This window comes from Gracilinanus agilis, chromosome 3, assembly GCF_016433145.1.
Source record: "Gracilinanus agilis isolate LMUSP501 chromosome 3, AgileGrace, whole genome shotgun sequence".
Classification (NCBI taxonomy): domain Eukaryota; kingdom Metazoa; phylum Chordata; class Mammalia; order Didelphimorphia; family Didelphidae; genus Gracilinanus; species Gracilinanus agilis.
In genome coordinates, this window is record NC_058132.1 from 556,310,904 (window position 1) to 556,332,919 (window position 22,016).

A 22,016-nucleotide genomic window follows, 5' to 3' on the forward strand; every position below is an offset into this window, starting at 1 on the left:
AGTGAGAGGGGTGAGTCAAAAGATGATGTGAAGTGGATGATTTTCCCTCTCTTATAACATGGTACTGAGACATATCATGAACAAGAAACAGGATCTTTCCTTTTTCAGAACTCGTAATACTCTATCATTCTTTTTTTTAATTTTTTAATTTTTATTTTTTTTCTCTTTTTATTAGACATTTATTAATATTCGTTTTTAATCTGTTTACATACTTTATGCCCCTACTTTCTCCTTCACACCCCCCTCTCCCCCCACCCATGGCCAACGCACATTTCCACTGGTTGTAACATGTGTCCTTGTTCAGGGTCTATTTCCCATTCATGTCCGTCTCAGCCCACGCATTCAAGCAATTGTTTATCTTATATGTTTCCTCTCCTGCAGTCCTTCCTCTGAATGTGGGTAGCATCTTAACCATAAATCCCTCAGAGCTGTCTTGTGTCATTGCAGTGCTGCTGGTAAAGGAGCCCATTACATTTGATTTTACCACAGTATATCAGTCTCTGTGTACAATGTTCTTCTGGTTCTGCTCCTTTCACTCTGCATCAGTTCCTGGAGGTCTTTCCAATTCACATGGAATTCCTCCAGTTTATTATTCCTTTTAGCACAATAGTATTCCATCACCCGCATATACCACAATTTGTTCAGCCATTCCCCAATTGAAGGACATCCCCTCATTTTCCAGTTTTTTGCCACCACAAAAAGCGCAGCTATAAATATTTTCGTGCAAGTCTGTTTATCTATGATCTGTTTGGGGTACAAACCCAGCAATGGTATGGCTGGATCAAAGGGCAGGCATTCTTTTAACACTGTTTGGGCATAGTTCCAAATTGCCAGCCAGAATGGCCAGATCATTTCACAACTCCACCAGCAATGCATCAATGTCCCAATTTTGCCACATCCCCTCCAACATTCATTACTCTCCCCTTCTTTCATTTTAGCCAATCTGCTAGGTGTGAGGTGATACCTCAGAGTTGTTTTGATTTGCATTTCTCTAATTATTAGAGATTTAGAACACTTTCTCATGTGCTTATTGATACTTTTGATTTCTTTATCTGAAAATTGCCTATTCATGTCTCTTGCCCATTTATCAATTGGGGAATGGCTTGATTTTTTATACAATTGCTTTAACTCCTTGTTAAACATTCTGGCGAGCCAAGTCATACGAAACCTATCTTCTGAAAAATAGAAAAAGAAAATGAATTGCACAAGATTGATTTTATATTAAGCAGTCTGTCGCTGCTTATATGGTCTTTTATGCAGGGAATGTGTGCATTTTGGCTAGTAAAAGTACCAAACATGATACAGCAATTAATAGAAATCTACGACTATTATAAATGGTTTGCATTCACTTTAGCTGAATGCATATGCTTCATTCCAACAGCAATAGCAATTGTTCTGGCTCTATGGCATTTTTTGACAATTTTAAAAGCGGTCCTGACTCATCTGTTTAACTATTATAAGGCATCTGATTCAAAACAAGGAAATGATAACAAGGAACTAATTGAGAACATAAAACTACTGTTCCAAGTGTTGAGGCAATTACGTGAAGGGAATGAACTCGATAAGCATACCATCTTACAACTTGAAATCGTAGAATCAAAAATTTTTGGGAAAAAGGAAACAGAGAAAGATCAACCAATACAGAATGCAGTGGTCTCTGTCCTACCAATAGTAGACAGGACTATTGTCCAACCTGGAGAGGGGGTGGTGCATGTCAAAACATACAAGGACATTCACTCCTAGTGATATTGAGGTTTTAAAACACCGTTTTCCCAGATTCTACGAAAAACCTTACAAAAGTTTAAAAGAATTGAAGCGGGTGTTCACACTTTTTAACCCTAGTTTCGACGATGTCGAATTTCTTTTGGGGGAATTTTACACTCCCTCGGAAAAGGAAAAATTCCTGACCGAAACTAGAACAAACCCCAATTTAGAATCATGGCCATTAGTACATCAAGATCTAGATTTCACTCAACACGCCAACATGAGGTACTTGTTAAGATGCAGGGCTGATCTTATCGAAGCAATGAGAAATTTTGCAAAAAGGCCAAATGCATGGCAAAAATTTGAGAAACTGAGGCAAGGGGAAGAAGAGCACCCGAGCAGTTTTCTAGACAGAGTTATTGAAGCTGCTGAAACGATATTAGGACTTAGAGATACTCATTCCCAGGATACGATCGATCATATAAGGAGACAATTTGTAAAGGGAACCTCAATCCAGATACAAGGCTCCGGTCTCCTTGTCCTCGGGGTCAGGCCTCCTGGTAGTTCCCGGTCTGCCCCTCTGCCCGAGGTTCCTTCAGCAGTCTTTGGGGCTGCTTCCACTGCCATGCTCTGGTCTGCACAGGGTCCTCACTGGAGGTCCAAGCCTGGGCTGGAGATCGTTATTCAAGCCTAGGGCACTGCCTTTGCCTGCGCAGATGCTCTAAGGGCACTGCCTTCACCCCCGAAGAAGGTAGTGAAAGTCCCTGGGCTGGAGATCTTTATTAGCACCTGAGACGATGCCTTCAGCACTTGGGAAAGACCTTGTTTTAGGGGCCTTTGTCCTGGCCCGAGGTGGTGCCTTCACCCACGTGGACGCTGGGGGAAAGTCCATGGGCGCCCCCAGCCACCTGGGGTCCCTCCTCTTGCAGCACACAGGTACAAGCTCCGGGGCTGCCAGTGATTATCTGGTTGCCCCAGTCCTGTTTTCACACTTGTGCGTTGGCGTTGTGCAAGGTGTGCAGTGTGGGGGGTTGGGGAGGGGCTTCTTCCTCTCTAGTTTTAGTGAGAGCTGTTTCACCCTCCTATAGCGTGGAAATGCCCCGGTTCTGCGCACCTTCAATGCTGCGCCCTGTTGTGGGGTTCCTTCGTTCCTCTGGACTCGTTTTTATTTCCCCTTGAGGGGTCCTGTGTGGTTCGGTCAGGAGAGATCGAGCAGCTGCTCCTTACTCTGCTGCCATCTTAACCGGAAGTCCTACTCTATCATTCTTAATGTACTTTTGTTCTATTATAATTATTTGTGTAAAAGTTTGATCTTCTATGTAAACTTCTTAAAGGAAGGGACCTGGGTCTTCTTTCTTGTATTTCCTTCTACAGCCTTACACAGTGCTGTGAACATAGAAGGAACTTCAAAAATATATATCAAATGAATATGATTGAATGAATGAGAAAGTACACACAACCATTTCTATCCACTTTTGCATTAACTATTTATTTTGCCACTATATATATGATCTATAGTAATTATTTTTTTTACTTCATCCAAGCAATATGACCTAACTAGGAGGCATTTACTTTGATTCCCTGAGCTGTTTGATGCCTTAGTTTGAAAGTTAATTAATTAAACACCAAATTGGAAATCCTGAAAGTAAAAGGTATAATTAATAAAATCAAATGTAAGAAAATAATTGAATTAATTAAAAATCAACAATTTAAATATATCATTGGTTACTAAAATTTTTAGGAAGAGAGAAGAAAATCTAATCATTAGTTTAAAAACTGAAAAGGGTAAATTCACCACTAATGAAGATGAAATTAAAGCAATTATTAACAGTTATTTTGCCCACTTATATGCCAATATACTAACAATTTAAGTAAAAATGGAAGAATATTTACAAAAATATAAACTACCAGATTATCAAAAAAAAGAAATAAAATATCTAAATAAAACTTTTTTTGTTGAAAGCTATCCAACATCTCCAGATAATCTGATAAGGACCGCTTAGTTGATAAGAAAATAAGGAGACATGGGAGATCTTTTTGTTAGCTCATAGCTGCTTTTGCATCTCTCTCAATGAGCTTAGGATTTTTATTTTTATAAAGTATACCAAACCCAATTCACACACAAACACAAAGGGCTTCGCAGTTGCACAGAAATACAGTTTATGTCATATCGGAGCACAATAAAATTATAGTTTTACAAAGAATTTTCTCATGAAGATAATGCTGGATGAGAAAAAAATCCCAAGGCTGAGTCTTATACCTTATTGGGAGGAAAGCACCTGCCTGATGAGTCTTGTCTAACTTTTGTCCAGTTTTGACCTTGACTGTCTGAGAACAGTTTTGAGCTTAATTTTCTGCATTTCTGTCTTAAAGAGAAACTGTTAACCTCTTAACTTCTGGTTTGCTAGGAACTTGAAGTTTTTCAATAAGAAAAGGTTTGGATCATAAAAGGGGTCAAAAGAGGAGTCTCAGATTTTTATCTATTTGAAGCTGTTTCTCTTATTGGCTTCCCACACTTAAAAAAAAATTACTTATTTGTTCTTCTGGCTCTGCTCCTTTCCTCTGCATCAATTCCTGGAGGTCTTTCCAGTTCACATGGAATTCCTCCAGTTTATTATTCCTTTGAGCACAATAGTATTCCATCACCAACATATACCACAATTTGTTTAGCCATTCCCCAATTGAAGGGCATACCCTTACTTTCCAGTTTTTTGCCACCACAAAGAGCACAGCTATAAATATTTTTGTGCAAGTCTGTTTATCTATGATCTCTTTGGGGTACAATCTCATCAATGGTATGGCTGGATCAAAGGGCAGGCATTCTTTTATCACTGTTTGGGCATAGTTCCAAATTGCCCTCCAGAATGGTTGGATCAGTTCACAACTCCACCAGCAATGCATTAATGTCCCAGTTTTGCCACATCCCCTCCAACATTCATTACTCTCCCCTGCTATCATTTTAGCCAATCTGCTAGGAGTGAGGTGGTACCTCAGAGTTCTTTTGATTTGCATTTCTTTAATTATTAGAGATTTAGAACACTTTCTCATGTGCTTATTGATAGTTTTGATTTCTTTATGTGAAAATTGCCTATTCATGTCCCTTGCCCATTTATTAATTGGGGAATGGCTTGATTTTTTACACAATTGATTTAGCTCCTTGTATATTTGAATAATTAGACCTCTGTCAGAATTTTTTGTTATAAAGATTTTTTCCCAGTTTGTTGTTTCCCTTCTGATTTTGGTTGCATTGTTTTTCTTTGTACAAAAACTGACATACTGTGGTAAAATCAAATATAGTGGATGTCTGTACTAGCAGCGATACAATGACCCAAGACAATTCTGAGGGATTTATGGAAAGGAATACTACCCACATTCAGAGGAAGAACTACAGGAGTGGAAACACAGAAGAAAAACAATTGCTTGGACACTTGGATTGATGAGGACATGATTGGGGATATAGACCTGAAAAGACCACACCCATGTAACTATCAATAATGTGTAAATAAGTCTTGACTGACCATACATATTAAAACCAGTGGAAATGCGAATTAGCTACAGTGGAGGGTGAAGGAGGGGAAAGTAAAAACATGACTTATGTAACCATGGAAAATTTTTCTAAAAATAAAAAAAAAGAAGAAAAATTACTTATTTATTTTCAGTTCATGTAGGCACACTTTGTGACAATTGTTTTTGACATATTAATATTCAGATTTTCTCTCATTACTTCCCCCACCAGCATTGAATAGTCTGATAAAATTTATACCCATTTTGTTATGTAATACATTTTTCCATATTGCTTGTCATAATAGAAGACATATATGACATGAAATATCATGAAGGAAATACAGTGGAAGATGACATGCTTTGATCTGAACTCAGATTCCAACAGTTCCTTCTTTGGCTGTGTATAGGTTTGCATCATGAATTTAATGTAGCAATCTTGGAGTCCTTCACAGTGAATCATCATACAATATTTCTATAACTGTATATACTATTTTCCTGATTCTGCTCACTTTACTTTGTATCAGTTCATATAAATCTTTCCAGGCTTTTCTGAACTCATTCTGTTCATTGTTCCTTATAGTTCAATAGTATTCCATTTCAACCATATATCACAACTTGTTCATCCATTCCCCAAGTCACTTGGGCAACACTTCAGTTTCTATTTCTTTGACACTATAAAAAAAAGAGCTGCTACAAATATTTTGAAACAGATAGGTCCTTTTCCCTTATCCTGAATATTTCCAGGATATAGACCCAGTAGTAGTATTGCTAGGTCAAAAGATAAGCACAGTTTTGTGGGTCTTTGAGCCTGGTTACATATTGTTCTTCTGAATTTTGTATCAGGTCACAGTTCTACCAACAGTGTAGTAGTGTCACATTTTCCCCACATTCCCTTTAACATTTGTCATTTTCTTTTTTGGTAATGTTAGCCAATCAAGTATGTATGAGGTATTGTCTCAAAGTTGTTTTAATTTATATTTCTCTATTTTAATAGTGATTTGGAATTTTTTTCATATGACTATGGATAGTTTTAATTTTGTCTTCTGAGACCTGCTTGTTCATATCTTTTGACCATTTTTTGATTCGGGAATTCTTTATCATCTTATAAATCTGACCCAGTTCTCCATATATTTAAATCTACTTAAAAAGAAAGAAATTGAATAGGCCATAAATGACCTTTCTAAGAAAAAAAAAAGCATCAAGACCAGATGAATTCTGGTAAATTTTATCAAAAGTGAATTCTACCAAACATTTAAAAATTAACTAATTCTAATATTAAATAATTTTTTGAATAATAGGCAAAGGAATCCTACCAAACTCTTTTTATAAAACAAATATAATGCTGATACTTAAACCAGGCATAGCAAAAATGAGGCAGAAAATTATAGATCAATTCACTAATGAATAGTGGTGAAAAAATCCTAAATAAAACACAAGTTAGGAGACCACAACAGTATAGCACAAAGATTATATATTGTGACCAAGTGGAATGTAACATAAACAAACAAACAAACAAACAAACAAACAAACAAACAAACAAACAAATAAATAAATAAATAAATAAATGATATGTTTGAGTGTGCAAAGATTTTGACATATATCATAAAAGTTCATTCCTTAACTGTCAATCTCTAGGAGCCTGAAATTACTATTTTTAAAAGGCCTGTGCCAGGGATAGTAATCTTTTGTCTGATTTTGTTTGTTTTTTTAATTTTCTATAATTGCCTGTTTAGGAAAGTAATTGCAGATAATACTTGTGGTTTAATAATCAACATGCTATTTTTATAGTATGCTAAATGTATAACAAGAACACATATTTTGAAATCAGTACATGAATAAAGATAATAAATAAAAGCACAGTCCTATGTACTTTATACTTCCATGAGGAGTAGGAAGATTTCATAAGAGTACAATGCCATTATTAGCCCAAATTACACATCAGACTTTATGTTAATTTTATGTTCTAAGTTTATGACCTGATACATTTTTGTTTTAGGTAGTCACTATAGCCTATTCCTATATTCAACTGAATATTCTAAGTATAATCATAAGATAATACAAAACTTTTGCAGTTTACCAAGAGATATAATATTTGGATAAGAGTTGAGGTGCTTGTAATATCAAAACTCCAAAATGGTTATGTAGTCACGCTGTTGCTGCATTTAATGTGCATATTTGAAGGCTATTATAAAAATATGTTAAATTATATGTTAGTTATCCTTTGATAAAGTATTTTCAATTTTTTGGGTTGTAATTTTGAGTCTGTGATATGTTATGGTACAGGTAAAGTTCTACTGCAAAAAAAAATTACATTGCAGATATGTGCAAAAAACTGATCACACCTAGTTATATTAGCACAAATTAAGATTTTTCCTTTAATAGTGTTAAATTTGGGTACATGCCCATTAGTATGGGAAAATTTAGGAAATCATACAGAGCTATTTCAGTTTTAATAACTTAGTTAGAAATGACAATAGTATTAATATGAATTAAGAACAATCAATTTTATAAGCCAGGGGAAAGCTCATAATTCGATGAATTATAGCTAGTCCCTTAGAAGCACATTTAAAATATTTTCTAACAATTATATATTTCTAAGAACTATAAAAATTTTGTATCTCTTTGATAAATATATCAAGAGAACAAAATAGGCACCAAGTAATACTTAAGAATCATGTATTCACAACAACATGACTAATATGGAAATATGTTTGGCATGATTAAACAAGTATAATCAAATTATTTACCATCTGGGGAGGGACAAGAGAAAGGAAGGAAGGAGAGAATTTGAAGTTCAAGTATTTAGAAAATAAATGTTCACATTTATTTTTACATGTAATTGGAAAAAAATAAAAAATTGTTGAGAAAAATTAATAGTAAAATATGCATTTTAAGAATTATAAATGGACAAACAAATTACATTAAATGACAAAGATAAGTACCAAAATGAGAAGTAAAAAAATAATCTCAAATCAGACAGTGTAGGCATTGCAAAACATTTGATGTTAAAGAGAAATTAACTGAAGGACATTGGTGGAAGGTGGTTTATTTGTTGCTTTTTTAACCCAGAATCTATTCTCTAGCTTTAAGTTGTTTCAGAAATTAGGCTCTTATTGACCTGTCAAAACTAAACAGTTTATCTGAACTGAAAAAAAATTGAATTCCTTAAAATATGCTGAGCTTCTCAAAGGTATATCATGCATATAAACATTACTATTAAAAGTTATGGCATTTGCAGATAAAGGAGGATGGAAGTAATGTGTGTGATTTCCACATATAGTATAGTTACACTTGTATTTGTCACAGGAAGATGAAGTCTACACCAATAAATTAAGAGTCTGCCCATCTCTCTCTCTCCTCTTTCTCTCTCTCTCTCTCTCTCTCTCTCTCTCTCTCTCTCTCTCTCTCTCTCTCTCTCTCTCTCTCTCTGTCTTTCTCTCTCTGTGTCTCTTAATATGCTCTGTGAAGAGTACATAATTTATAAGATTATAAATCTACAAGAACCTTATAGACATCATTTAATATTACTTTATTTTATAGATGAGGAAACTAGGACTCAGAGAAGTCAACAGATTTGTCCAAAATACAAAGTAGAAGTAAAATTAAAAATCAGGTCTGATTTCAAATAAAATGCTCCTTCCATTGCACCACTTGTTTTTCTTAGTATAACATTAGGAACCACATAAAATGAATCACTGCATTTCTCTTTACCTTGATACCTCTAAGTGTATGCAAATTTCTAAATTTCATTGTAACACATTACACATTTTGTAAAACAAAGATAAAAGCAATACAGTTCCTGCCCTCTAGAAGCTTGGATTCTTAATGCAATGCAATGCAATGCAATGCAGTGTTCACAGATACATAATTATACAATAAAAGGGAGAGAGGTCTTCTGAAAGATATTGCCCTTGAATTGAATCCTAAAAGGATGGGGTTTCTTTGAGGTGGATGTGAAGAGGGAGAGAATTCCAAGTCTGGTGAACAGACTGTGGAAAGATATGGATGTAGAAGGTAGAATGTCATGTAATGGAAAAAATACAAGTATGTCACTTTATTTAGAATAAGGAAACTGAGTGTAATTGATCAGCACTGAAAAATGAGAAGAGAGACAGATTATAAACACTATCGAGAGGAATTAAACTTTTTTATTCTAAATGCAAGTAGATACAATGAATTCTCCTGAGCAAGAGAGTGATATGCAAAGACGTGTGTTTTGGGGATATCATTTTTGGTATTTGTGTGGAGGATGGATGGGAAAGGAGAGATGCTATATACAGGGAGACCAATCAAAGGTCTACTGCATTAGTACAGGCAAGGTAGCACAGTAGATAAAGCCACTGGACAAAGAGTGAGGAACTCCTGAGTTTAAGTCCTCCCTCAGATACTTGCTGTGGGACCCTAGGCAAGTCACGTCATCTCCCTATGCCTTGTTTTCCATATCTATAAAATGAAGATAATATTAGCACCTTCCTATCAAGGTTGTTCTGAGTATAAGATTATATATAGTGTTCTGCAAAGCTTAAAGTGCTATATAAATGCTAATTATTATTAACATTTTTATTATTCAGACAATAATTGATGAGTGCTTAAATTAAGGTTAATGGTTTGAGTGGAAAGGAGACATGTAAAAGATATAGAGGTAGAATTGACAAGATTTGACAAATAAATGGGTATGATTGGTGAACAAGAGTGAAAAATTGAGAAATACTCCTAGGTTTGTGAATCTAAATGACTGGAAAAATTGCAGTGCCCTTGATAGAGGTGCTGAGGATACAAAGACAAAAAATGAAAACAGTCTCTGACCATAAGGAGGTTAAATTCTTTTGACATTTCTTTTAAAGTAATGTTTTATAAAGCCCATCCTAAAATTCCAGTAAAGAAAATTAATTTTAATCATCACTTGGAGTTTGTTGTACTTAAGAGACAGTATGCCTTCAAATATTATTTGGCACTTTAAAATACTTTTCAGTTGAAATAAGTTCATTCACTTTGCTTATTTTTAATACTATAAAATTCATCATAAACATGTGAAATAAGTTTTTGCTATCATTTACTCTTTTTATAAAGCATATAGCCATGCACTCCAAAATGCCTTTTCTTTTTTTAAAGGACATATTTTTTAAAATTTTAAACATTTATTAATATTTATATTTTAGAAAAGTTAACATGGTTACAAGATTTATGCTCTTACTTTCCTCTTCACCCCCTGACCTCCCCCCTCCCATGGCTGATATGCATTTCCACTGGTTTTAACATGTGTCATTAATAAAGACCTATTTCCAAATTGTTGATAGTTGCATTGGTATGGTACTTTCGATCCTCTATCATGTCCTCATCATTCCATGTATTCAAGCAGTTGATTTTCTTCTGTGTTTCCTCTCCTGCTGTTCTTCCTCTGAATGTGAGTAGCATTCTTTTCCATAAATCCCTCAGAATTGTCCTGGGTCATTGCATTGCTGCTAGTACAGAAGTCCATTACATTCGATTTTACCATAATATATCAGTCTCTGTGTACAATGTTCTTCTGGTTCTGCTCCTTTCACTCTGCATCAGTTCCTGGAGGTCTTTCCAATTCACATGGAATTCCTCCAGTTTATTATTCCTTTTAGCACAATAGTATTCCATCACCAGCATATACCACAGTTTCTTCAGCCATTCCCCAATTGAAGGGCATACCCTCGTTTTCCAGTTTTTTGCCACCACAAAAAGCACGGCTATAAATATTTTCGTGCAAGTCTGTTTATCTGTGATCTCTTTGGGGTACAAACCCAGCAATGGTATGGCTGGATCAAAGGGCAGGCAGTCTTTTATAGCCCTTTGAGCATAGATCCAAATTGCCATCCAGAATGGTTGGATCAGCTCACAGCTCCACCAGCAATGCATCAATGTCCCAATTTTGCCACATCCCCTCCAACATTCATTACTCTCCCCTTCTTTCATTTTAGCCATTCTGCTAGGTGTGAGGTGATACTTTAGAGTTGTTTTGATATGCATTTCTCTAATTATTAGAGATTTAGAACACTTTCTCATGTGCTTATTGATACTTCTGATTTCTTTACCTGAAAATTGCCTATTCATGTCTCTTGCCCATTTATCAATTGGGGAATGGCATGATTTTTTATACAATTGATTTAACTCCTTATATATTTGAGTAATTAGACCCTTGTCAAAGTTTTTTGTTATAAAGATTTTTTCCCAGTTTGTTGTTTCCCTTCTGATCTTGGCTACATTGTTTTTGTACAAAAGCTTTTTAGTTTTATATAATCAAAATAATTTATTTTACATTTTGTAATTTTCTCTAACTCTTGCTTGGTTTTAAAATCTTTCCTTTCCCAGAGATCTGACAAGTATACTATTCTGTGTTCACTTAACTTATTTATAGTTTCCTTCTTTATATTCAAGTCATTCACCCATTCTGAATTTACCTTGGTGTAGGGTGTGAGATGTTGATCTAAACCTAATCTCTCTCATACTGTTTTCCAAATTTCCCAAAAGTTTTTGTCAAATACTGGATTTTTGTCCTAAAAATTGGGCTCTTTGGGTTTATCATATACTGTCTTGCTGATGTCACTTACCCCAAGTCTATTCCACTGATCCTCCCTCCTGTCTCTTAGCCAGTACCATACCGTTTTGATGACTGCTGCTTTATAGTATAGTTTAATATCTGGTACTGCTAGGCCCCCTTCCTTCACATTTTTTTTTTTCATTATTTCCCTTGATATTCTTGATCTTTTGTTATTCCAAATGAACTTTGTTATAGTATTTCCTAATTCAGTGAAAAAGATTTTTGGCAGTTTGATAGGTATGACACTAAATAGGTAAATTAATTTGGGTAGAATGGTCATTTTTATTATGTTAGCTCATCCTACCCATGAGCAATCAATATTTTTCCAATTATTTAGATCTAGTTTTAATCGTTAAAGGACATAATTTTTGATGACTGCCTTTCAGATTTAGTGTTAGTCTGAATACAACACCTAAAATTTTTTATAGATATGACATTTAGCATCTTCTTAAACTAATAATTGTGAATGAAAACAATGAAGCCTAAATGAAGTCAAAATATTGAATGTGTGCACTTTATTGGGATTGAGAGATGTTTTCAAGAACTTCAAATGTCATGTTGATAATTTTCCTGCTGCCTCCTGCAACATTCTTTTCTTTGCAAACTATTTGTCATAATGATCCTAATCTACAATGCAATTTTTTTGGTTCCACCTAGAATGAATTTTGCAGAGGTCACTGGAAGGTAACTTGAAGCCCTTCTTTCACTTCACAAAATGGGACATGTTTCTTGTTCACTGTTTCCAGATACAAAGCTGGAGTGTTTCAGTTTGCTTTTAAAATGCTATAATAAACTATTGTATAAAAATGGAAATTCAATTTAAGAATTATTTATTGAGGGTCAATTATATGCCAGGAGCTGTGCTAAGCAGATAAATGTGCATCTGATTTAACCATAAAAAATTGAACATTAGATAGTATCCTGTTTGTGGTGTATGTATTCATCTAACCCTTGTTATGATAATAAAGTTTTTAGCCAAATGAAGTAACATGTACTTAAGTGTTACTTTAGCTTAGCACAGTATGTATGGTATATAGTAAATGCTTAACAAATGCTCTGTTTTTGTCTACCTATCTACTACCTACCTACATACTTAATCTGGCTCTATGCATTGTAGTTCTGCAGTGTTATTTAGTATGTCAATGCTAAGATCTATTGTGTAATATTAAATGAAAAGATAGATAACCACATTACTGAATTGTAATAATATGCATATAATATGCCAGGATTTCAGAAATTTGAGCAAGAGTAATGCCAAATGAAAAATCACACACTATGTGAAGACCAGCCATAATCTTAACATATAGTTTTAAATTAGAAATCTCTTAGGCTTCGGCACGATCTCAACTTCCTCTCCCTTACCTCCAACCCCCACCCCCCCAAAAAAGATTAAAAAACAATCCACTTTGTATCACCTGTAGGCTGAGAAAAAAGATTTGGTTTTGAGCGGTTGCCCCTTAAGGGAGAACAGCGGAGTGAAATCATTCCAATATTATGCCTAGCTTATTCTCTGACATCCAGCCCATTCTCTGACAATCCTATCCAGCCAGTTTACTCCTCTATGCCTGTCTACCCATGTTCTTTCTCTCCTCAGTGCATACACACATGGGCAAACACACACACACACACACACACACACACACACACTTAAGCCGGAGCCTAAAAGATAATAAAGCTAAGATGGCAGCATTGAGATTGCAGCAGCAGCAGCAGCTTTCATTGGGTTTGGAAAAATGAAAACGAAGCGATCTCTATTCTGCCGTTTCCCACCATTCTTGAAGTAATAGCAAGCATTATAAACAGTGTTTATTATAGGAATTCGGGAAGAGTAGCAAGAGCTCTATAACCAAGACATAACGAAAAACACACCCCTGGACTATAGCAGCTGCAGTCTGGAACATAGAGGGACACTCCCTGCAGCGTCAGCTGCCTTTTGCCCTAAGACCACCAGGGTGCATGGCCTCCGGTCCTTTCGACCCTTGGATGTCCCTTGGGAAGGAGGGTGTGACAGAGATCGTTCTCTCTTTCTGTGGTTCTCCCCGCCCCACCTTCACCATGGGAAGTCTTTCAAGGTGCCCTGCTGCTATGGTTATAAGTCTGAAGGAAAAAGAGGTGCAGGGGCAAGAAGAGGAGGGGGTAAGAAAAGGCTGCATTGGCTCTCAATTTACAGCAACTACTGCCGCTGCTGTAGTATGAAACCTTGCCAACCGCAACACGGACTAGGCTCAGCTGCCCAGCTAAGGGAGCATGTGTGCCAGGGTGCACGCATGCTCAGGAGAGCCTCCTATGGTCCAGCAGTTTTCGTTTGGAGAATTCCACTTACCGGGTTTTAGTTGCACCCAGAGCGGCTCCAGAAAGCACCGGTCGGTGATTGAAGTGGCGTAAAAAAAAAAAAAAAAAAAAAAAAAAAAAGAGGTAAGAAGCAAGGAGGGTGGGCGGAACTCTGGAGTAAGTGTGTCTAGGCTTGATTAGTCTTTACCCGAGCCTTACAATAATAGACCTCCCTTGATCCGAAAGGTGTGCTGTTTGCTGACACATGCGTGTCACCACCACTGAGTCCATAGATAATTTTTTTTTAACCCATTACTTTCCGTCTCAGAATAAGTACTGTGAATTGGTTCTAAGGCAGAAGAGCAGTAAGGGCTAGGCAATGGGGGTTAAGTGATTTGCCCAGGGTCACACACCTAGGAAGTGTCTGAGATCAAATTTGAACCTTGGACTCCCGTCTCTAGGCCTGGCTCTCAATCCAGCTGCCCTCCGTAGACAATCACATACACTTCATTCTAGCACTTCTATTCAAGGGTTGTTGAGTTTCATTGGTGGCACAGTACCTAGCAGGTGCTTAATGTCTATTGACTGCTTGAGTAATTCTCACTTCCTTCTCTTTCATTCTTCCAGATGCTGCCCAATCCATTCTATCAGGTCACTAAAGGCACCCTTCTTTCAAAGCCTTTTCCAGTCTTATCACCACCATCCAGGGATTCAGATGCTAATTATTTTCACCAGGATTACTGGAAGAGCTTTCAGACTAGCCTGCTTGGCTTGGAGCCCAATTGGACTACTTCTTGGGTCCTAACCTTATCTTGTCCTTTCCCGTTTCCATGATTTTGTGCACAACTTCTGCCCAACCCCCCTTGCCTGGGACAGACTTTTCCCTCCCCAGTTTTTGTACATTGAATTTCTTCTCATTCACATATCCCTGAAAGCATCACCTTTTACCTTCATCTGTCTAGTTAAAAAGTTACTGCTTATTTTTCCTGAAAAGACAAAATTTTGGACTTTTCTATGCACTTAACATTTTAAAATTTGCAATATACTGTTTTCTGTGTTTATTGTTTATCTTCTGAAAGACTGAAAGGTCTTTGAGGGTAGGCCCAGTATTGTTTTTCAACTTTGGATAGCCCCAACATCTAGTATGGTGCTTTGTATCTTATAGGTGCTTAATATTGAATTGAACAAATACAGATGATTCCCGAGCCTCTAGATGTATAATACCTTGTAGTTCCCATCAAAAAGTTAGTTTCGGGGGCAGCTGGGTAGCTCAGTGGATTGAGAGCCAGGCCTAGAGACAGGAGGTCCTAGGTTCAAATGTGGCCTCAGACACTTCCCAGCTGTGTGACCCTGGGCAAGTCACTTGACCCCCATTGCCTAGCCCTTACCACTCTTCCACCTATAAGTCAATACACAGAAATTAAGGGTTTAAAAATTTAAAAAAAAAAGTTAGTTTCCATTTACAAAATTAAGGACTACACCAGTTGGAAGTGAGCCCTTACACCAGTGTTTGAGTTGAGCATTTAAGTCTTCAAATACATGAATTTGTACATCCCCCCCATGAACTATATGCTCAAAACTCTCTGCTCCTCAAATATACACGTGTATCCATATTTCATTTCAAATAATTAAAGATATTAAAAATGTATAAAAAGTTAATGAATCTCATTTTTAATATGTGGTTACATATAACAAGAACAAAGTATCCTATTAATGTGGGGATTAACAAAACCCCCTTGAGGGAAGGTCTTATTCTTTAGATCTCTTCCCACATAGAGTACAATACATATGGCAAACATTTAATAAATGTTGAATTAATAAAGTCAAAATGACTTGTAAATGGGCATATCTGCTTTTTCTTTATAAAATTTACAGCATTGCATTTCAAAAAGGTCCTTAGAATTTATTTTATCTTTTCAGTTTCATATACTGTCAACAATAAACTCCTTTAATCTATCTATGAAGAAATACACCCACTGTTTTGTGTGTGGATTGCTAAGACCTACTGCATTATTTGTGGTACTTTCTTTTCCATCATGCTGGAGGCCTGCTTAGTGGCTGCTTGAATATGTTTATATCCATTGTAGGCTGCCCACCATTCTAATTTTAATGGTAAAAATAAGGCAACAAAGAGGATCAGTGGATAGACAGCCAGGCCTGGCACCTAATCCCAATTGCCTAGCCTTTACTACTCTTCTGCCTTGGAACTGATATACAGTATCAATTCTAAGACAAAGTAAGAGTTTAAAAAAAAAGGCAAGAGATCCCTTTCTTACCTTGTCATGATGAACAAACCTATAGCCATCCAAAATAGAAATAAAAATAGATTTTTTTAAATCCTGACTGATTTAATCTTTAAAATAAACTCACAGGGGAGAATTTCTCAAAAGAGCACATGCCAGCAAAAAGAAGGGACATTTCTTCCTATTAAAAAAAAAAGCATAAATAAGAGAGATGTTTAGTAGGAAGCTAGGAAATAATTGTAGAGAAAAAAATATTTACATTTTCTTGCTATAGTATTTTTTTTCAACCCTACCATCTGTCTTTTTTTTTTTGAGACTCCAAAGTTTTCTTTCATTTCTATTCTTTTTGTTTTTTATTTATTTTTATTATATTTTATTTATTATATGTTAATTACATATTAATTAGAAACAATTTTTCCCCTTTACCATCTATCTTATAATGAATCAGTTCTAAGGCAGAAGAAGGGTAATGGCTAGACCAGTGATTCCCAAAGTGGGCGCCACCACCCCCTGGTGGGTGCTGCAGTGATCCAAAGGAGTGGTGATAGCCACAGGTGCATTTATCTTTCCTATTAATTGCTATTAAAATTAAACAAAAATTAATTTCCAGGGGGCTAAATTTTTTTTAATATTTTTTCTGGAAAGGGGGCAGTAGGCCAAAAAAGTTTGGGAACCACTGGTCTAGACAATTGGGGTTAAATGACTTGTCACATAGAGAGGAAGTGTCCTTCCAACTCCAGGCCTGGCTCTCTATCCACTGAGCCACCTCGATGCCTCTTTGCCTTGTTATTGTTGAACTGACAAGATCATGGGCTATCCTTGACTTGGGTTCTTTCTCTGATCTTAACCCATTTCTAGTCTTATTTATGTTATATGGAAACAAAGGAAGTGTCTTATGGATAAAGCTTGCTGATTTTCTTTGTTTTTTTTTTTTTTTTGGCTATGAATTTCATAGCTAAGATGGTGGGTAAAAGAGGATATCCTCTTGATTATGGAAAGTAGATCAATAATCATGAATCATAGGACTCAGTGTTATGGGTAAGATGTCAAATAAATAGAAGATAAAGGACATGGTTGTAGGTTTTAGAGCTGGAAGGAACTTCAGAGATCATTTAATTTTCATATTTTAGAGATGATGAAAATGAGCTTTAAGGGTTTTCCCCAGTAATATGGGGATTCCCCCCTTACCTGAACTTGGAAAATTTTGTGTTGAACACTTGAAACTGAGGGGGAGTCTACCTCCGTTCTCTGGAGAGGTGTCCTGAAGTTTAGAGCACCACATTCTAGTCTTATCTGTCATTGCCAACTATCAAAACAAAAATCTGTGATAAAGAGAAACAGGTACAAAGGTCTGAGTATGATCAGACTCCTTGTCCTCAAAGAATTTAACAATATCCAAATTAGAGAAAATGCTCCAAAGTCACATATGCTCATGTGCAAATTAATATAGGGTGAACAGATTGGGTAATGTGGGGATTTAAACAAAGATTTAAAAAGTGATTGAAATGAGGTGGGTTTAATGAGAGAAGACTTTTTGAAAGATATTTTTCTAGACTTGAAGTAAAGAAGGGAGAAAGCATTTGTAGTGAGAGAGCAGAACTTTTTTAGCAAGTTTGCACAGGTGATGCCAAGCATATAGTTTGATTGAAATGGAGAATAAGTTATTTATTAATAAGAAATGGGGCCAAGGAGATAAGGAGATGGAACAGGAGCATGAAGTGAGGCTGATGAGTGTGGACAAAAGCTCTATTTGTGTGTGTATTCAGATCTTAAAACTAATAGATTCCCAAGTTTATATAAGGAAGACCTGATCTTAGACAGTATGGTGCAGTGAAAAAAGGAATGGATTGGTGGTCAGAAGACCTGGGCTCCAGTTGATCCTACTCTGTCTCCAACTCATTCTTGACTTTGAGATGGTCAGGTCCTATTTACTTCCCTAGGCCTCAGTAATCTAACCTGTAAAAGGACAGAACTAGATAATAAAGAATTTTTTTTTTCCAATTCTAACAATGTCTGGATCTCAAATAGGTTTTCACAAGGATCCCAGTCTGTGGTAAAGTTGGACCTAAGATGGATCTGTGAAATTAACACTTTTGATATACATTGAATTAAATGCGACACACATTTATTAAGCGTCTGTTATTTGCAAAGCACAAATTTTGTTTCCTTGTGTTCTTTGTGTTCAAGGACTGAGGGGACTGTCACCTCACTGGCCTCTCTTAGCCTTTGGCTCCTCCACTCCTTTCACCATTCTAACATTGACAGCTAACTCTTCCTTGGTTCCCGGCACTTTCCTTATTCTCATCTACGAGTTGCCTCTAAAACTCGGAGAAGCGGATTTCGTTCCTAGGTACGGAGCTCCGTGCTCTCAACACAGGGGAAAGGAATGGAGACGCGTTAGTGCTACTGAGCATGTGCGGGAGCCTTGCGCATGCTCCTGGCATCGAGCTGCTTCCCTATGCGGGCAGTAGCAGTGGCAGCAGCAGTAGTAGGAGCAGCAGCAGCAGCAGGAGCAGCAGCTGCCCCCAGCCACGGCCGGGGTGGCAGCGGTTGTAGCAGCAGCAGCAGCAGCAGGCAGAGCAGCGGTGCCTCCTCATACTCCCCGGCGCGGCGGGGTTAGATGAGCGGCTCCGGCGGCGGCGACGGAGGCGCGGGGGGGAGGAGGAGAAGAAGGAGGAGGAGGAGAAGGTCGTCGTCGTTGTCTCGGTCTCCCTTTGGCAGGGAGTGAAGAGGCCGCGGTCAGCGCCCTAGCCAGAGCGACTGCCGCCGTCGTTGGGCAAGGACTGCGTGTGCGTGTGCGCGTGTGTGCGGGGGCAGCCGGGCCCCGGCGGGCCTCTGCTGCTGAGGCGGGGAGGCGGCGGCGGCTGAGGCGGGGAGGAGGAGGAGAAGGCGGAGGAGGAGGATGATGTGTGCAGCGACCGCCTCCCCAGCCGCCGCCGCCTCCTCGGGTCTCAGCGTGGAGGGGGGCTTCTTCCCCGTGTCCTGCCCGGCTCCGGGGGCGCTCCTCATGTCGGGCCCCGAGGGCTCCGCGGCCGCTGCGGCCGCAGCCGCTGCAGCCGCCGCCGCGTTGGGGCTCGGGCTGACGCTTTCCGACTCACGGAGCCACTACCAGCTGCTGCTGTCCGGCCGGGCCCTAGCCGACCGCTACCGGAGGATCTACACTGCAGCGCTCAGCGACCGCGACCAAGGAGGCAGCGGCGCTGGGCACCCAGGCTCCAGGTACGCGGCCCCCTCCTTGCGCCAGTGCGCCCTGTGTGTATACGCATGTATATATGTGCATGTGTATGCATGCGTGTATGCATGGGTGTGTGCATAGATGTGTGCGCGTGTGTGCCTGAGTCTGTATGAGCATGTGTGTACATGCGGGGCTGTATCTGTGCATGTGCGCGTGTTCTCCACTGAGAATAGAGCCTTCTTGAAGGGCGCTTTCTCTCTCCTGGGTAAATTTGACTCCTGGAAAAATGCTGCGTGGTGCACCGTTATACCGTTTTATGCTGGGGGTGTCGGGCGTCTCCTGGGGAGGGAAAGATGAAGTGGCTGTAATTCCTCCCCTTTGAAGATGAATGGAGGAATGAAAGGGGGAAGAAGGGAAATTGGAGGCTCGATGAAGCCCATGGTGTGGGGTGGGGGGATATTGCATATATCATATACTCAATGTCTTCTTTAGAAAAATAAAGAAAAGCTGGCATTTGCTACAGGAGAAGGGAGTCAGGGAACGGACTTTTAGTGTTTATGCAGAGGTAAGGTTCGGAGTCTAGAAGTGACAAGAAGGAGGAAGGGGAGGAGGTGAGGGTGACACTTCTGAGGTGGCAGGTTTTGTTCTTTCAAGCAAGGATAGAGCCTTGTCTTTTCCCCTTTCCCCCCGCCTCTCTCTTACTGTCATCTTCACTGAACGGATTTGACCAACCATCATTACCCCCCCCCCCCCCACACACACACCTCCCAATCCCCCCACTTCGCTTTCTGTAGCAGAACAGAGGGCAGAGATTGAAGTAATGTGATATGTTAAGCTAGGGCTGGTTGCAAGTTTGGAGCAATTGTAAAGAATAGCTGATAGCATTTTAAGAGGTTTAGAAACATAAGGATGAGGACAGAAAATGATCTGCATGTGTGGGACATCTTAAAAAGATTTTAGAGGTGAATATTGACGTTAGGCCTGGCTTTTTCTTGGACCAGGAGTGTTTTGTTCCAGCTGCCCTTGTGTTTGTTAAAGCAGCAGCAGCAGCTGCTTTTTCTAGCTTGTACTGTCCTCTTATGTATGGTGCTTAGGCAGATAAAGCAGAGGGTGACTGCATCAGAGAAAGTGAAAATTGGATTCAAGTGCCAGAAAATGTGACAGCTGAAATAGAGGATGGCTGGTGGGTATTTCCCTTTCATCACCCACCTTCTTGATCTTCCCTTACTGTTAGTCCAGTTTCTACTTTCTGAAGCTTCTTTTTTGCCTTCAGGATTAAATTACTTTCATTTTCTTTCTTTTTCTTTTTTTAAACTAAGGTCTTTCTTTGCTGAGGAATCTGCCATTGCTTCTCTTCTCCAAGTCTTGGCATGCCACATATCCTGGAGCAGAGTAACAGTTATATTTCACTTATTTAGGGTTAAAAACAGTCACTGAGAATTGACCTTTACATTTTATGGGGTTTTTTGTTTTGAGGTAAAAGTCTATTCTACTGGACAAGAGTTCCAGTAGAATAATTTTTTAAAATGAACTATCATAAATAGGTGACCTATTTTATATATTTGGTAAACTTACATTTCTATATCAAAATTAGTGGAATAGAGCTAAATTCAAAGGTTGATTTTATTGTGGTTTCTATATTTGTGAACACACTGTTATTTTCTTTAGGACTGCTAACTTTTTTTGTTATTTATGGTATTAGAGGCACATGACTTTGTATGTCATGATTTTGTGTAAGAGTAGCACCTTATGCTGTCAGAGCAACAGGGCAGGACTGACTCTTGTGCAAGTCTCATTCAAAACAGAAATGTGCATGCCCACTCTACAGAAAGATGCTACTTTTCCTGAGGATAGTCTAATTTCAACCTGATATTTATAGCTAGCATTTATATAGAAGTTTAAGTTTTGCAAATTTCATGTTAACTCCCTTTATTGTCACAATAACTCTGTGAGGTAGGTGCTATTTTTATCTCTATTTTATTGATGAGGAAACTGAGAGGGATTAAGTGATTTGCTTGAGTCACACTAGTAAGTGTTAGACCCAGATAATTAGGATAATTTACAGAACTGAAGATATCTTGCACATTTAAAAGCCTCTGTCACATAGTTGTTAGTCCATAATACTTAAAGACAAGTGGATCTTATACTGATTCTTTTGTTATTTTTTTTTAAATATAAACTATGGGGAAGGTAGGTGGCTTTGTGAATTGAGAGCCAGGCCTAGAGACTGGAGGTCCTGATTTCAAATGTGATCTCAGACACATCCTAACTTTAACTAAAAAAATGAATTACCTAGTAGTCAGTCTGTTGATGAACTTTTTCAGACATAACTGGTCTAGCTCACCAGACACGGTTCATTGTCCCCCCATCCAGCCCTATGGTAAATGCTTCTTCAGCTTGCTGAAACCTATTGTCAGATTCATTTTACTGTGATGCATGATGACAATCTTAAGTCACAGATGAGCTATTAGGTTCCTTAGGTGTAACTCTAGAACATATTCATAGAGGTTGAACTTGACCTCAATATCTTTAATTTGTAGTCCTGTTTACT

The 22,016-nt window shown here is 38.1% G+C and overlaps 1 protein-coding gene across 1 annotated transcript in view; it reads left to right on the forward strand.

The window, feature by feature from the left end:
- The first annotated feature begins 19,186 nt into the window (after window positions 1-19,186).
- MYCBP2 (MYC binding protein 2) overlaps window positions 19,187-22,016 on the forward strand; it is a 344,646-nt gene continuing 341,816 nt past the window's right edge. The window contains exon 1 of the mRNA XM_044670580.1: window positions 19,187-19,509. Within this exon, the coding sequence (XP_044526515.1) occupies window positions 19,193-19,509 (317 nt within the window). The 5' untranslated portion in view covers window positions 19,187-19,192. The remainder of the gene's footprint in view (window positions 19,510-22,016) is intronic.